This window comes from Etheostoma cragini, chromosome 12 (genome assembly GCF_013103735.1).
Source record: "Etheostoma cragini isolate CJK2018 chromosome 12, CSU_Ecrag_1.0, whole genome shotgun sequence".
Lineage (NCBI taxonomy): Eukaryota > Metazoa > Chordata > Actinopteri > Perciformes > Percidae > Etheostoma > Etheostoma cragini.
The window spans coordinates 20,479,180-20,497,407 of NC_048418.1; the positions used below are offsets into that span (position 1 = coordinate 20,479,180).

The 18,228-nt window shown below is 41.5% G+C and overlaps 1 protein-coding gene and 1 long non-coding RNA gene across 4 annotated transcripts in view; one reads left to right on the forward strand and one right to left on the reverse strand.

Annotated features, from left to right (window-relative positions):
• The window catches only part of LOC117954472, a 21,955-nt gene extending 8,604 nt beyond the window's left edge, over positions 1-13,351 (forward strand). The window contains exons 2-3 of the long non-coding RNA XR_004658827.1: positions 919-927; positions 13,341-13,351. This is a non-coding gene — a long non-coding RNA (uncharacterized LOC117954472). The remainder of the gene's footprint in view (positions 1-918; positions 928-13,340) is intronic.
• The window catches only part of LOC117954470 (vang-like protein 2), a 20,742-nt gene extending 4,564 nt beyond the window's left edge, over positions 1-16,178 (reverse strand). Inside the window, exons 1-5 of one of the 3 annotated variants that reach the window (XM_034888308.1) lie at positions 16,076-16,178; positions 6,677-7,026; positions 5,041-5,161; positions 2,584-3,191; positions 1,051-1,184 (exon numbers count right to left, since the gene is read on the reverse strand). In XM_034888308.1, the coding sequence (XP_034744199.1) occupies positions 1,051-1,184; positions 2,584-3,191; positions 5,041-5,161; positions 6,677-6,747 (934 nt within the window). In that variant the 5' untranslated portion in view covers positions 6,748-7,026; positions 16,076-16,178. Of the gene's footprint in view, positions 1-1,050; positions 1,185-2,583; positions 3,192-5,040; positions 5,162-6,676; positions 7,027-15,444; positions 16,005-16,075 lie in introns of those variants that run through there. The other 2 variants (XM_034888310.1, XM_034888307.1) reach the window with 2 other exon arrangements.
• Between the last annotated feature and the right edge of the window lie 2,050 nt (positions 16,179-18,228).

Consider the following 18,228-nt stretch of genomic DNA (forward strand, 5'->3'; position numbering starts at 1 on the left):
GTCTATCTGTATAGTGTCTTGAGATAACTCTTGTTATGAATTGATACTATAAATAAAATTGAATTGAATTGAATTTTGTCGCTGCTGTAATAGGTTTTATCTATACTATATTTTGTGCAAAGTAGAGTATGCTGTGTGTGGACACTGGCCCGGAAGCTGTAGATGAAATGTCTTTTGTATTGGTGTCATGTAATTCCGTGTGGGATTGGTCACTTAGTGGCATTACACGTAATTAAAATATCATTCATTCATTCATAACAATGCGAGCATCCATCCTGCTGAACGGCAACGTTCTGAAAACGGTGGCGTCCAGCACGCACTGCACGCTCCAGCTGGTAATAATACATAATACACCAATGCACTGCAACGTCGGAACGTAAGAGGAATCTCTGTAGGAATATCATAGATATTCATGAATTGAGGTACATTTCATGAATCCAAAAAGTATACAGGCGGCCGACCTCCCTGCCTTCTACAAGCAACAGCGACACACAGAGCTCCAGAGGGCCGGGGATCTTGATTTTGATTGGCAGTCAGTGTTGAGAAAAAAAAGTAGTCACCCGTTAACCTAGAGCTGGGCAATCTGTTGATGTTATTATTAACCTAGAGCTGGGCAATCTGTTGATGTTATATCAATATCTTGACATGAGACTAGATATCATCTTAGATTTTTAAAATCATAATATTGTAATATTGCATAAGTGTTGTTGTTTCCTGGTTTTAAAGGCTGCGTTACAGTTAAGTTGTGCCATTTTCTGAACTTACCGGATTCTTGTAACTGTTTTATTATTAACCTTTACCCATTTAGTCATTATATCTACATTACTGATGTTTATTTATCAAAAATCTCATTGTGTAAATATTTTGTGAAAGCACCAATGGTCAACACTACAATATCGTTGCAGTATCGATATCGAGGTCAAACATGTTAGATGTTCTCCATATCGCCCAGCTCTACTTTTACCTAATGTTGATATGTGTATATATTCTTTTTATCCAACAACTGTGGAAGAGGGAAACACTGGCGTCAGAAGAAGAAGCTGTATTTACCGTCCAGGGAGTAAACCTTGAAGCCGGTCATCTTCTTGGACAGGATGGACTTGGGCAGGTTGAGCAGGGCAGGGTTGTAGACAGAGAAGTCGCTGTAATAACGGTCCAACACCCAGACAGCTGCCCGCTGGATACTAAAACACAGTAAGTACAGGTCTACCATCAGCTGCTGACTGCACACACAGACATGCTTTAAACTGTAAACACTCAGGAGTAATAACAGTCAATAGCTCTACAATTTCAAGTTTCTTGTATCTAAGCAGCCATTCAGAGAGGGAAATGTTCTGTTCAGATGTTGTAGTCACTATTAAAACGAAGTAAAATGCTTAAATAGATTGGTAAACCCAGTTTGTAGTCATACATTTGATGGAGGCAGTTCTTAAACAAAATACACATCGAGATCTATAATATCACAAATAAACTATTATTTCCTCTATCACAGCAAGTGCTCCAGGAGCCCAGAAGTCCCCGGGCCCCGAATGCTCCAGGTTTACTTTGTGTCAACTGGTTTCTGCTAATTTAATTTAAAAGTTCCTCACTTTAATATCTGATCACGAGGCCCTGACTTGAAGAGAGCAACAATTTACTGTCAAGACTCTCCTTATATTCAAGTTTATGCTTATTTTTTGTATATTTTTGAGGCCCAAGTAGTATTCCAGCATAGACAAACTATATAAATATGGTATATATAGCAATGAGGACAGGAGGAACAGAGTTAATGGGGTCCCAGCAGCTAATTGAAGCTGAATGAACTACGGAAGACCTAAGATGTACTTACAGTAAACATGCATGAAAGGCAGCTTAGATTATGTTGTTACACAGGATTGTGTCCTGTTTCTAAAAGCAAAAACTGTAATGACATTCAAATTCTATGGACGTGTGGTATTGTGTCTGGAAAGAAGTCTTTTATTGTAAAAAAAAAACCAACAACATACTTGTTTTTTTTTAAGATTGCTTTTTGGGCATTCCAGGCCCCTAATGACAGGACAGCTGAAGAAGTAAAAGGGGAGAGAGAGAGGGGGAATATGCAGCAAAGGGCCACAGGTCGGACCCAAACCCAGGCCCGCCGCTTGGAGCAAACCTCCACATATGGGCACCCGCTCCACCAACTGAGCCACCCGGGTGCCCAACAACATACTCTTTAAAGAGCGTAGCCTGATCTTATTTTAAACCCTTGTGTTCCCATCAACCTTGGTCAAAACTGATCCGGTCTGTTTTAGAAAGCATAAAGTATACATTTTCCAATTCTGTGTTACATCTTCTTAGCCAATTTCATTCCAACTTATCACCGCTAGTTTTTTGTTTATTATGAATTACTTTGTACTTTAGCTAATAGTTAAAATCAGAGCAATGAATGTTGATGCACAATTACAACCGGTTTTGTGTATGGAACTATCCGTCCAAACTTTGAAAACGGGTCAAATTTGACCTGAGGACAACACAAGGGTTAAATTAATTCTCTTTTCATCTTTCTTCAGCAACCAAAAACTCGGTAGGAAACTGTATCATCATGTTTGCCATTGTGTGACCAACCTGAGGTGGCCCACGTTGTAGAACTTGCTGGCTCCGTCCGTGCTCCGAACCACCTTGAGGCAAAAGGCGGGCTGCAGGTGTCGGACCTCAAGCAGGACCAGAGCCAAGTACTGTATAAAGAGCAGGGCGTCTACCAGCGAGGCAGCGTACTCTACGATTCCCCTGTAGTCCCGCTCCCGGGGCTCCAGCACCCGCACGCCGTAGAACAGCCAGTAGGACGCTACAAACAGGAACACCAGCACCATCAGCAGGCAGCGGAAGACAAAGAAGCGTGGCAGCGTGGCGCGGGGCTGCCGGAGAAACAGCGCCCAGGACGAGATAAGCAGGACCAGCAGCTTGAAGGCCAAGGAGACGTACAGGCCCTCGCATGGCGTCCCGCAGGGCTCCAGGGCGTCCCGCCACAGCACCTGCGGGAGGATGAGGAAGGCCAATGGCGTGACCAGGGCGAAGAAGCTCAGGCAGCATCCCAGAGCCGGGCCAATGAAGCGCTTGCACTCCAGCGGAGTCGACTCCTCCAACTCTTTGGTGACGCGGGTGAGGTCCTCGTTAGAGATACTGTGTTCTGAGGTGCCGGTGACGACTGTGGTGGTCTCACCCCAGTTATCATCCTGTTGGACAAAGAGGAAGATATAATGTCTTATTGTCATTGGCATGTTGATGTGGATGCTGATTTTTGTTGTAACTCTTGTTCTTATTTGGGCCACTGAGGTAGCATGGGTTAGAACTGTGGCCCCCCCAGAAAACAGGTACCGGGTTCGACCCTGTTCGTCCCATGCCTTTCTGTGTGGAGATTGTAAGTTCTTTCCGTGACCGCGTAGGTTTGCTCCAAACATAAAAATGTATTGCCCCTAATAACAAAGTTTTCTGAATCTGAATAAATATTTGTGTGTGCTTAGGGTTAATTTCAACTGTGTATAACAGTGGTTCTCAACCTTTTCGAGTCTTGACCCCCCTCCCCAGAATAATGAGGTGTGTGTTCGCCACCCCCACTCAACAAAGAGAGAACAAGCTGCAGGCCGCTGTAAGCAGCTGTTTCTACGCTCCTCCCCTGCTGATTTTGACTAAATCAGTGATGTAAAAACCATTCCCCAGTCCAGAATATGTTATTTCCTTTTTTTCCTTCTCCAACTTTGTGGCGACCCACTTGGTAAAGAACCACTGGTCTCTAAAACCTACAAAATATCTCTAAATGCTGAATACAAGAACTCAACAAAAACTTAGAAATGAAAATGAAAAAACACAACAGTATGTGAGTTTTTCTGCATGTTTTACCAAAAATATATATGTACTTTTTACCAGATAATTGAAAAGAATGGTTAATCACATCTGACAATTCATTAATGAATAAAACAAACAACTAGTCATAACCCTTCCTGCATCAGGGCAGAAACCCAAGATGTTTCTATGAAAGAGATGTTTAGGAGATAAAAAAGAGCCTGAGCTGATACATAGAAGCATCACTGCAGACATTTTATTCCTTGATTTCTGAAAAAAAATTCAGAAAAAATATTAGTGTCCCCAAACTCAGTCATAATTACAGAAATGTTCAAATATTATCTGAAGTTATATAAGAAATCAACCCCGCTGTATCCATGTGGCCATTCGTGGGCTGGCACTCGAGCCAAGACGGGTAACAGGTTGGTTAGGCTTAAATACAAATGCCTCTTTCCTATTTAAAGAAAGATGCCCCTTGTCTTCGTCTAGGGACAAACAAACATCATCGGTCTCTTACATGTAGACATGCTTTTTAAACTTAGTATAATACGTCTTCAGTATTTTAAGACTCACACCACCAGACAACACCTGCTCTTTCCCAACCGACTGACCAGACAGACTGCAATGCAGTGACTGGCAGCTGGAATGTTACCTTCTACAGAAGAACCATTTTCTTTAAAGGGATCATAGCAAAATACATTTTCAGAGGAGAAAGGCAAATTGGTCTTGAAACCGCTGTTTGATATCCTGGAAATCCAGAGTTCTCGCGGGAGCAATTTGAGCCGTCACCAAAATGTCTGTTATGCCAATAAACCAGAGCATGTTTTCCCCCATCCCAGAATCCCTTCCTCCACAGCGCTACCTCAGACTCCCTCTCACCCAAAGACATTTAGCCAGTATGAGCTATACATATCAGCTGGTTGAGTATATGCTGTATGTTTCAGGTATCTAATATGAGTTAGGGTTAGTGTAGGACTCGCACTGGTCATGATCTTGGTCTTGACTTGGTCTCAACCCTTCAAAGTCTTGGTCTTGTGTCAGTCTTGATACACTCTGATTTAGGTGGTCTTGACTAAAACTCTGCTAGTTGGTAAAGGAGCTAAAGCACCAAACAAAATGTTTACAAAGTCACTGACACCTTTGGGACCACCAACCAATAACAGTGGAGATTAATAATATTTGGCAGATAAATGAGTGTGGTTTTTAAATGCATAAGCGTATGTAGAAAGCTGCGTGACTGACCCGGTCATCTCCGCGGGTCGACTCTGCATCCAGCAGCGGCTCTCCAGGAGTCTGGATGGTAACCGATTTGTCTCCACGACTGCCGTCTCGGCTCTTAGAGCGGTGACGATCCCTCCGATCCCTGGAAGGCAAGCGCACAGCGACATTCTGGGTTATGGGAGGTGTGGAAGCACAATTTATTTTTACTCTAACTGGGAAAGATGTTTTGATGTAGAATGTTTAGGCTGTGATGTATTAACCAGCAGTAATACATTTTTACTGAAGTTCCGCAGATTGCCAGAACAGATTTACATTTCCTTATTTAGTTTATATTTTACAAAATGACCAAGATACTTTCGAGATAAAGGGTTTTCTTTGCACATGCACTGGGTTTTATTAATGCATTTATTATTAAAAGATTGGGGGGGAAACACTGTAATGCTGAACACGTTAACAAAGTAGTATAACAACTAGTATCATATAATTGTATATCGTATAGTATAATATAATAATACTAGTATATAGTATAATTGTGGCTCCAGTTAAGTTGTGAATGTTGCTGACATATTGAAGATAATTTAATTTAAACCTGAATGTTTAGAAGTTAGAGTTGGAGAATGAATGATACCTGGTTGTTGTTAACAAGCTAAGCTGGCAGCCCGTGCGTACCAAATTGTACATAAAAGGGTCTCCATCAAGGGAAACAAACTTATAAAAAAAAGTACTGAAACCTGAGACCTTGAATACATTAAATTAAGCTTAGTGTTAGTTCACGCAGAACATGGAAATCATTCGCCCGCTGATTGAATGATCATTCCTATCAGACACACACCAATCACAGTTATTCTCACATCGAGGCAGTCCTTTAAAATGGGACTCCCTCCTCACTGAACCCTGCCACACTAGCATATACATAATGTTCTACTTCCCGGGATATCCCCAGTGCCGCTGGATGTCATTCATTTTGGCCGGACGTCCGTCACCTTCCTCTTTCTTTGTGTTGGCGTTCTAACCTCTGGTGGATTTCTGAGGACTATGGTTACCTGCTCCTCAGATCTCTGCAGGGTAAATCCAGACAGCTAGCTAGATTATCTGTCTAATCAGAGTTTCCTGTTGTACGGCTAAAACTACTTTTGAACGTACAGTTCCACCAAAACAAGTTCCTTCCCAAGACGCCACCAAAAGACGATTTTGAGTGCTTTGAAGAAATGCTAATGAACCACAGTACGTTTTCTCTCATCCCAGAATGCTGGGTGGACTAGCCAGACCCTCCTCTGCAGCGCTGTGGAGGAAGGTCTGGCAATGCAAGACTACTGCTACACTGTTGCTGCTTCACTCACTGCTGTTGGCAACATTTTGCCTCCACTACCTCCACCTAAGTCCTAACAAGACCTAAAATTAAATGGTTTTCAATGTCTTTATTTTGGCTCACTCACTTTTTTTTACCCAGGGGGGTTTCAGCATGGGGCTGAGAATGCAGCTTGGCTGGTCCAGCGAGCATTATCAACAGTGGAGACATTAGCGCCAAGCACAACTGTATTTCCGTTTGTTGCAGTAAATGGTTAAATCTATGAGTGTTCCTGAGTGAAGTGGTTGTTGGTAAAAAGGCAGCAAGAGAAAAATGATGTTAAAATGATGTAATTTGTGTTACACCCACCTATGCTTTCTGGAGCTTCGGGAGTGTGAGGACTTGTAAGAGTAGCCCGAGTACTGCGACTCGTTGTCCATGTCTCGGGTGGGCGGTGAACGGGCTTTACGAGCTCCGCCTCCTCCTCCCGGGCGGCGCTGCTCGCCCACTCCTCCCAGCTGGCTCTTGCGCTCAGAGATGGACTTGGTGGTGAGAGCCAGGGGCAGCTTGAGCAGGTCAACCTTACTCCTGAGGGTATCTATCTTGGAGGCCGATGAGGAGGGAGCAGGAGAAGGGAGGAGGGAGAGCGGGGGAGGCTACAGCGAGGAGGAGAAGAGGGGTGGGAGAGTCACAGCAGGGGACAGCTGAGCGGGCCTGATCTGAAAGAGACGGGCAAAGAGAGAGAGAGAGAGAGAGAGAGACAGTCATGGTTAACACATTAAAATACTAGGGCTGCAAATCTCACGTTTTAGCACAATACTGTATCAGTTCTAGGGCTGCACAATATGAGTTGTTGTATATCGCGATAACGATATAACTTAAATATAGATATTAAAGTGTACTCAGTTCTGTCTTTCTGCTGCTTTCAGCATTCTGCTAAAATACAACAAATTGATTGTTAAATGAAAGGAAAACCTTTTTCTGACATTCTGTGATTGAACACTGAATTGAACAAAAGTCACTACTAAAAAAATAGAATGACTAGTACATTGCATAATTAAAATAAATCTCTTAAGAGTGTCTTTTGCGATACGTCGTAGCCTTTGCGATGTGTTCATAGTGCCAGTTTTTTTTGCGTAGAGCCCTAATCGACTCTTTGGACAACACAATATTTACTGATATCAGAAACTCTGCCAATATAAGATTTTGATTGGCTCTGACAAAGGCATTGATACTGATTTACAAAAAGCAACTAAATTAGGATTTGACAATTTCATTACTAAACTGGGGGGCTACACAGCTAAGATTTGGTCCGTAAAGTGTAAAATAAAAAAACTTCATAAAAATCTCCCTCACTTCCAAGAGCAAAAGATGATGTCTTAGTATATTAGTATAGCTAGTTTTGTCCAGCATAGCCCAAAACCCCAAAATGGTCAATTTACAATTATATAAAACAGAGAAAAGCCGCAAATCCTCACATTGTGGAGGCAGGAACAACACTTTTTTCTTTTAAAAATAATGTTTCTGGAAATTGTTTTAGAACTGGTTTAAATGTAGAGTTTTGATGCAACATAGTGACTTAAATGTTTTAGACCAGTCACAAAAATATGACATGTTCAAGTATGAAAATAATACTATTTGCAAACATTGGCACAGAGATATTCCCTCAGAGACTATAAGGATCAGTAGCAGGATTCAGGAGGGCGTATCAGTCCAACATGGCCATTAGTCAGTCAAATTGACAAATATGACTTAAAATGACTCTTTAAAGTAAGAGTCCATGTAAGTGGTTGTTGGCTCCTGTGGGACTCAAACCTCTCCCCTGGGCACACTAAGTACTGTGATCTACCCAGCAACACACATTAACCCACCAAAGTGAACCTTCAGTTTCAGCCCAGTGTTCTTAAATCACTTGGTCATCCGGTTCTCGACCAAGGTTAATCATCACACGACTGTATCTCCTCTCACCAGAAGCCAGCTTTAGCCGCCGTTAGCTCGCACACAATGGCGGCCATATTGGATTACTGTGTTTTCACTAAACTTGTTTGCCCTCTCCCTCCCTCTCGCCGTCTCACATTCCCTCCCGCACTCCCCTCGTCCCCTGGGAAACAGGGCCTCTCCGCTGTCATGGCAATGAAAGAGGGTGTTCAGCTGGAGGGGTATTGGAGGCTGACAGTTGCCGTGGTAACTTGACCTTACGCCGCCCTCTGACACTCTGTTCTCCACGCTGCCGAAAGATCGCCAAAATAAAAGTGTTGGCATGACGGATGTTGGGCTGTCATATGCTGGTTAATTGATAAAGGGCGAAGGACGCTTGCTGGCTTTGATTGGACCTCTGTGGGAAATGGAGAGGGACGTTTGCTGCCATCACTGTCTTACAGGGTCCTGATTTAACTTAATGGGGGTTTTCTGCTCCGTCAACGCCATTGTGTTTAAAATCCACTTCCCTTCACGCCAAATGCTGCCCAGCAAAGAATCCGTCTGTGGGATTTCTTCAAGTTTGTCCTCATCATACTGCCTTTTTTAAACAATCTTGCATTCATACCAACCTAGCATTCAGTACCAATAAACCCACTAAGTCTTACCAGACTGGAGAAGCTTCTGGATCCCTGCAGCCATGTGCAAAACCTCAACATGCCTATTCCAAACCACAAAACTCAAATGACTAACAGCCTCTTCCTGCTGTATCATCATAAGCTTTAATCTTTAGTAATGGCAAAGGAATGAGAATCTTGGGTACTGTGCTTTTATGCCCTATAAACTCTCCAACAGAGAGGGATCTGATGTCTGAATGTCACACAACACAGCCAAACGCGTATTTTAGTTATTGTACAGTTGCACGACACTGAAAAAGCACTTTTAAGAGAATCAAGATCTGTCTTCTGATAGTCGCTGCAGATTTACATTAAGAAGCCAATTTAAGTAGGGGTAAAGTAGGAAATGGGCTGAGGGAGAGTGCTTGCAGATTCCCAGACAAACCACATACTTTAGACCGGCAGTAAACTAAATCTAAACAGTGTTTTTTATCTAATGGCTGTGGAAGCTTAGCTGGAACTTGCCCTCAAACACAGAGAAACATTGGCCAAAATAATAATCTAAATTCATCACTTGGCCTCAACGTTTAACCACCACCTCGTAAAAATAGCAATTAAGCAATTACAGCAATAGTGTCCACATTTCAAAGCACTTAGACTGTAACAGGAGTCAGACCACATCAGATAATGTATACTGTTATCCATCTCAAACTATCTAGTGAAATAGGGCAATTATAGAAGTGTTTTTGTTAGCATATCATGACTTCCACACAACTGTCAGGATGCTCTGTGAAACTAAATGCCTGTCTCATTAGTTATAACTACCACAGCCAAAGCCATGCAGGGCCCATATGTATCGAAAAGACCTTAGAGAGCAATTAAAAAGGACCATGAATAGAAGTCTAAATCCCACTCGTGGCCGCTAAAGGTGCAATGCAAACATGTTTAATATGAAAATATTGTGCAGATAACTAAAGGTTGTTGAGGGCGACACTCAAGGAAAAGTCATTCAAATCAAACGGTTTTCTTAACCTTATATTAGGAGGTATGTTGTGTGCAAAAGGGTGGAGAGATATGCTTCTGGCGAGCATGAAAGTCCAAAGTAATTTTTAGGGCAATCTTCCCATTCGATTACATCGGTTTCAATTTGAAAATGCAGCCCAGCTGTGGTTTAACAGGTAAGGTCGGGGTGGTCACCATAGACAGAAGGATTCATCCTATGGGCACCATGAATACAGCACATTTCAAGCACATTTTGCAAATGTTTTTTGAGATACAGAACAATGGTCAAAAGATGACCAGTCACCCTGATGGATGGATGGCTTTGGATGATGAGTTGGGGGATAACCCAAAAAAACCGAGATGAATACTGTGAAGAGGACCATGGAGCATGAATATCTGTAACAAATGTATGGTATTCTTGCAAGTTTTTGTCAATATATCAATCTGTCTCATGAAGCAGGATTAATAGGTAAAAACTATAAACCTGGGAATGGGTAACATTAAAACTGCTTCAGGCTTTATTTTTAAAAGTTGTCCAGGTATCCTTAGTGATCTGACTTCATGAAAGATCTTTGGGTTTTTAACTGTTGAAAGCACAAAACAAATCAATTTTTGGACATCCCTTTGGTCTTAAAGAAATTGTTAATTGTGTTTTCTCAACTAAACAAGCACATTTAAAACTGTTAGTTTCAGCCCTTATCATCACCCTGACACAAATGATTATTGTGATTAGTAAATAAATGTTCAAAGAAAGATACGTTATGGTCAGGTATCTAATATCTTGTGCTGTAAAGAAAACTGGAAGTCATGAATTTTATCACAACACAAATTATATGGAGTTATTTGAATAAATACCCAGCACTAGTAGATAACAGTAAATAAAGCTTTCTGACAAGACTGTAAATAGTATGATGCTTTGAATGATTATGCAAATATTACTTAGGAAAAAACATTGCATTACTTGTTGCAATGTATTCTAGACTTTTGAGGCTGCGGTGGTTGAAGAAATCGGGATCTCTGCATGGATTTCTCACTGTGTGACTGCTGAATTTCAGCGTGGGGGGGGGGGACAGAGGCTTCACAAAGAAACTCTTCTTGTTTTCATTCTGAAGGAATGACATCAACATTCACCACTAACCTTTCAGCTATCAAGCCAACATGATGTCACACATACCTTTGACCTGCAATCCACATAATGAGACACATACGGTATGAAAGTGGTTAGGGTGGTCTTTTTAAATGCACCTCCTTGTCTTTCAAAGGACACACACTTATAGAATAGAGCAAAGCCATCAAGCCTCACATAACCTAACAAGGGCAGGATGATATGAGCAAATATATCAGTTTATGATATATATATATCTATATCAGGTTATAATATTTCCTTTCTGGTGTTGGCCTTTGTATGAAATACATATAAAAGTTATGTTTGTATATGTATAATAAAAGGATCCCCTGATCCTTGAGCAGCACTGGGTAAAACCTCATTTACTTTACATCAACTCCAACTACAGTTTGAGATGAGCCTGTCTGTCTGTCTGTCTGTCTGCCTGGCTGTTTGTGTTATGTCATATAGTCTATATTGACGACGTTTCATTTCTGGGATTGTTCCGGTGCCACTGAAAATTCTGACGGATGTCCGCTACCTTCCTCTTTATTTGTGTTGGCGTTCTAACCTCCGGTGGATTTCTGAGGACTACGGTTACCTGGTCCTCAGATCTCTGCAGGGTAAATCCAGACAGCTAGCTAGATTATCTGTCCAATCAGAGTTTTCTGTTGCACGACTAAAACTACTTTTGAACGTACACGTTCCACCAAAACAAGCTCCTTCCTGAGACTTTTTGCAGAGGCGCCATCATTTGTGGCGCTTAAAGCTGCCCAAGACAATTTATTGTGATTGGTTTAAAGAAATGCCAATAAGCCAGAGCATGTTTTTCTCCCATCCCAGAATGCTCTGTGAACTACCAACCCTCCTCCGCAGTGCAGTGGAAGAAGGTCTGGCAATAGTAACATGACAGTGACACCTGATCTAAAGGGGTGTGGTCCAGTGTTGACATGGATAAGGTTTCCTATTCATCCCAGTGTCCTATGGCCTACTTAATGAGCGTCAGCAGGACTCTTCTCATCGCCATCAGTCAGCAGCATTAAAGTTCAATTAATCCACAGCGTATAAAAAAGCTTGTCTGAACACAAGTGAGAGCCTGTTCTGTAAAACCATAACCTGTTTGTGGTCTTTGATCGGCTTCTTCTAAGAACACACTAATTCATTTCCTTATTCGTTGTGCTCAGTTTCTGTTCCTGGACAGCCATTCTTAACCAAACATCGTCGTTTATTTCTCTCAGCCCTGCCTCAAAGTCAAAGTCTGACTTCTAAAAAAAGAAGAAAATGACCCTTGTTCACTCGACTCGGTGCTGCATTTAAAAGACAACAGGCTGTGTAGGTGTGTGGTCTGAGATTAAACAGTAATGATGTTGGAATGCATGCCTACTGGTGCCACGCTTAGGGGCTCTTCTGGCTCGGGCCAAAGGGAGTATGAAGGCATTTCAAATCTGGCATTTACTTACAAAGATAACTGTTCTCTACTTTATTATAATTACATAAGATATCTTCCACAAAGGGCCAGTATTAGACAGTATTTTAGAACTACTATGTGATAATGAATCCAAAGTCCTCCCCCAAAAACCCACTGACCTAAGACATTTTCACTATGGTCTGATGCCAGGTATGTCCTCGTATTGATTTTTAAAAACGTGTACAACTGTAGAATGTACACTTTTTTTCCTCATGTCGTTAAATTAAATTAAATGCTTATAGACGCGTCACTTTAAACAACCCCACAGTAGAAATTAAAGTCATGAATACACCTGTACACATGGATAATAAAACATCATGACCGGGCCGGGTATAATACATTATGTAATGCCGTTTCTCTTGCGCAAACTATCAAAAACTGGCATCGGATGCTTCTGAATCGTGTTACCCTATGCATTGGTTGGATATTTCCTTATTTAAATAATAAATTAAAGTCTATTTTAGTTCATTAAAGTTTTCTGTCTACTTTTTGTACAGACACATTGAATGTTGGTGTATAGTATTGTAGTATTTTAGTATTGTTTTGGTATCTGAACTAACACTAAAGGGTATTGGACTGGCACCAGTACTAAAACATTTCAAACGATACCAAGTCCTAATTAGGATTTTGGTTTTAAAAACGAATATTCACAATTATTAGAGCTATATCTCGTTTTTTTCATAAGTTCTGTTGTGTTTTCCATGGCCTTTGACTGAATCTTCAGTGCTCATGTTGATCCACCACGCACCTCTTTCTTTCTTTTAAGAATGATTTCTATCCATATCTTTGGTTAGTAATGCCTGTATTTTTTGATCTAACCTCCTAAGCATTAAGTAAAGCAAACGTGAAAGTAAACGTGAAGCTTGCGCCACACTGCGTTGAAACAAGCAGATGTAGGATTTTACAGCCTCTATTTTCCCAAAGGCAAAAAGAAATCGAGCTGTCATCAAACATTTCAAGCTGCTGGCGCTGAGACAGCAGCTGTCAGGGTGGGAGAGCAATCTGGGCCATCTCTGAAATGACCAGCTCCATTCAACAGCCATTTGAGGCCTGATACACCAACTGTGAAAATAAGCATGCACACACCCAGGGACCAGCAAGGGAAGGGACTCATCACTGTACCACAGGGCCACACACACACACACACACACACACACAAACACACACACCACCCACTACTGCGACGACATCAGTAAAACCAGCGAAAAACAAGACAACTGTTACTGTCGGCCTTTGTGCACACATGTAGCAGGTGTGTGTGTGTGTGTGTGTGTGTGCGCGTACATATATCTAACAGGATATAGTTGAACCAACAGGCCTGCTCTCTGCTCAGTGCTGTGATTCAAAGATATCTCCTCACACTATCGGTCTTCATATCCAAACAAAGTATTGAGGGGGCAGGAAGTGGTCAGATCAGAGAGATGTGGTTCAGATACAGGACTCTGGTCCATTAGACAGTGTGGGACGTGTAGGTTTTGTAATAAATCCACTTAGACAAACATATTTGAGGCTCAGTTTTGCCCAAACCATAAACACTATTACCTCTTTATAGCAGTGTCTAGCCATGTAGTTTTAGTTGCATCTCTGAGAGGGTTTTGAGATATCTGCTGCTGAGTGCGATTTAATGTGCGGTTCTCGAAGCATTTAAAAACGACAACAACATGCCTTTCAGGGAGCAGCGGACCCAGTTAGACAAGAAGATCTACAGATGTTAACACGTTTTGTTGGGAACTATTTTCTACCAGGGCTGGACAATAAATCCTTTTTGTCATCGCGATATCAGTTTATGGGGCGACCTCATGGACTGGACTGAACAATGACATCAAACCGAGCCATAATATCATTCACTTCCAAAATAGATTAAGGAAATCAATACAGAAAGGAGTAGACCGAGACATAGCACTGGAATTGTAATGTAAAGGTGTTGTTGTAAGTCATTCTAAGACCTGAAACATTGTATGCTGTATTTGCAAATCTATATGTTTTGTAATAATATGATGTGGTGACGTAGAGGCTGATTTTTAATCTGGACTGGAAGACAACACAAGGGTTAACAATGCTGTAAACCAGATGTGATTACAGATGTACACAATATATCATCTAGGATCTGCTTATTGAATAAAATGTTCCAATTGTTGGCTTAAAAGATCATTTGACTGCTTTTAATATTACTGAAATCAGACGTTGGATCCATGTTTTCATCTTAATAACTTTGGTCGCCCGGGACTTTGTCGTACTTTTATTAGTTAATAAAGCAAACCGAGCGGCGCCCTGGGAGTATAAGAGGTGAACTTCTGTTTTCTGTGATCTGGGTGAAGTGAAAGGCCAGCTGAACAGTAGTAATGAATCAATTAGTCCATGAATTAATTTGTGGATCAACAGAATGTTATTCACCAACAATACTGATCAGTGAATTGTTTAGTTCATTGAAATGTCAGACATAGATATGTTAGTTCCAGCCTCCTAAATGTGAGTAGGTTATCATAAAGCTGACAATGTTATATATTTGGGTTTAAGACAAATAGAAAATTACTCTGATTGGAACTTCTTACTATTTCTGGAACTAGCTTAGCTGTAGCTCTACTTACTGTACTGTGATAGGACTGTACAATTCCAGTTTACATTCAGTTTACCCTGATACTTCATGGTATTTTATGTGCAGTTTTATCACTATAAGAGTCCCACGGGTAGCAGTTTAATGTGGTACTTTGTCTCACTCTCATGAGTACTGTTTTAGCAGTAGGCTACATAGTTTATCTCTCGCAAAGAAAGCACACATCTCTCATGTTCACTGTAAAATAAAGAACTTCTACCTGCAGCAGGTACATGAAGGACACCAGGGCCTGTTGCTAATGTTACTATAGCAACATTTCCCTCTTTCAGTTGGCATTTGAATGGAGCAACAACGCCATTTGGACACATTTTAGCTTCCCACTGGTGGATATACTAACATGGATGAAGAGTCAGAGCATCCGTAATGCAACAATACCCCACGCGCACAATGAGGAGGTCCGAAGGGCGAACTTACTGCGAGGAGCCCGGAGCATTTAGGGCGACTAGAAAAGAGTTGGGCGACCTCCAAACCGAAACAGGAGGGTGTTGTAGTACAGGGCAGGACAATGGGAGACTCCCAGGCCCTACTGGCCGCGTCCTGATGCCAAAATGATCCAAATGCTCGTTACCTTCCTTCCGCCTTTTCCTTCTCCAAACGGGACGCCCTCGCGCTAAAATGAAAGGACGCACTCAGATTCCCAGCAGTCACCATGGAGAAAATTATGGAAAAAAAACGTCGGCCTACATAGCTGCTATCAAACAAGACGCGACCATTCTCTCCATGCGCATCTCTCTCTGAAGCCGTTTTCTCCTCCAGGAGCATTTAGAAACACATCACTCCCCCTCCCACGTTCCGATCGCTGCGCGGAGCTACGTGGCCACGGTGAGGACAACAATAGGGACGATGAGGGTCCTAAACTTCCCTGCGGTGTAATAAAGAGGCGACCATCGCGTCCTACCGACTATTGTTTGGGGGGAAACCGGAGATCTCCCGGCGCCCCGAGTCCTCCCCTCTCCTTCTGCGTTAACGCAGCGCACATGTGCCCACAACCACCACGAGCTGCTGCTGTTAAAGACATTATTTCCACACAAAAAGGACTACTTACTTATTCCAGACTGTCCATTCAGGTATTTTCCTCACTTTCCACTTTCTTTCCACACAGCCGTAGCACCGTGCGCCCCGCCTCCACTCCACTTTGGCCCCTCCTCCGTTTCCCCCTGGGGGACAGGCCTGTGAAACAGCCACAACACGTCTATTACCGCACACAGACATCTGTCTCTGGGACAGCAAGGGGACGTCTATTACCGCATACAGTCATCTGTCTCTGGGACAGCAAGGGGACGTCTATTACCGCACACAGACATCTGTCTCTGGGAGAGCAAGGGGATAGCAGAATAATGGCAGAGACTAAGAGGTCTCCTTGGCTCATAAAACAGTTTACAGGAACAGTTTACCATGTTCATCTTAATGTACAAAAACCCTCAAAAACCAACTTCTTCATCATCATCATCCAGTGGTGGAATGTAACTAAGTACATTTACTCAAGTACTGTGCTCAAAAGTACACATTTTTAGGTATTTGTACTTTACTTCAGTCTTTTCATGCCACTTTGTACTTCTACTCCGCTACATTTCAGAGAGAAATATTCTGGCCCCTCTAGAAAGGCATGGTCTGTGGGCCCCTCCCCACATCCACAGCTCTTCATTCTAGCTTCTTTTTGAGCCCTCCTCACATCAGGGCCCTGGGTACTCAGTCCCCTTCCTCCCCCCAGGCCGATGCCCCTGTATGTAGATACCTTCAAGTAAAGTGTAACCCTTGTTACTTTACAAATTAAGATTTTTGCACACAAAACACATGTAGCTTTTAAAATACTATGTTTTATTATAAACTAGCCGACAATATAACGGCCCACAAGTCCATCTGAGATGATTAGACCATTAATCATTAAACCGTTTGGATCATTTACACTTCCTAAAATTAGAAGCTTTTTTTGAATTGAGAACTTTTACTTTTATTACTTCTAAGTTCAGTTTCATGATGATACTTACATAATTTTACTTAGTAACTTAAATAACATTCTCAAAGCAGGGCTTTTACTTGTAACAGAGTATATGTTTTAGTACTTTTTCCTAAGTAATGGAATACTTCTTCCACCCCTGTCATCATCAAACGGTCCGACCTTTGTGGATCTGTGTGTCCATACCTGCAGTATTTAAAGACGTTTAGATATAAGAACCTCTTTCCTAACTAAAGAAACATTGGGATAAATAATTGATCCTGTAATACTCAAAACGTAAATTAAACGCTGGGTGAATCAACATCAGACATCCATTAGTTAAATACCAAAAACAGTGATTCCATGCTTCTTGTATAACTTACATGTCTTTCATTGTTTATGCCATGATTTGGTGTCAATTGGGAGGGAAATGAGGGTAAAGGGTTGTTTGACGCAAACGTTTGGTAGGTGTGTTTTTTTAATATATATATATGTTGGTTATCTTAATACATTACTATACTATAAATGAAAAGCGTCTGCATCATCCCGCTCTTTTTTGGAACCGATTGAACATGTTCATAAGACTTTATGTTTTTCCTTTTGGTGTGTTGCTACAAAATTTAAAGTTTTATATTTTATTTTGTGTGAAATAAAAAAATAAAAGGAAAAAACTCTTTGCATTTTTTGAAGTAGTGGATTGTTTGGTCTCTTTAAGCCTCTGAGAGTAGAAAGTCTTATTGACTACTATGTTTAAGGGGTCAAAAGGTAAAAAGGCTGAGGAGCACTGGTGTCATGTATCCAAAGCCAGACAATCAGGCGTTCTCTGAGTGATTAGCTGCTATACTACAGTGGTAGCAACGAATGAACTGGGATTGTGAACTCCAAAAAACCAATGATTACCAGTATTTTGTCCTCTGCTTACAATTTAATTTCTTGTGCGGACGCATATCGGCAAACAAGCCTTCATTAGAGCCCTGAAAAAAGTAATGATTGAAAGAGAACATCTGGTATAAAGTGTCTATTTTATATAAGTATTCCTTGTAGCAGCTCCCCCGTCACACCCATTCTCTCTGAAAGGAGGATATCATCACTACTTGAGGCTCGTTTGCTAAAATGTGTCGGCACAGAAATATAATAGTAAACTCAGGCCACAGTATTATTAATTATATTTTTTGAGTGCAGTCCACACACCCTTCATTTATAACAGGAAGCTCTTTATGCAAATTATCAATTACATTTCAGCAGTCTGTCCACAATGAAAA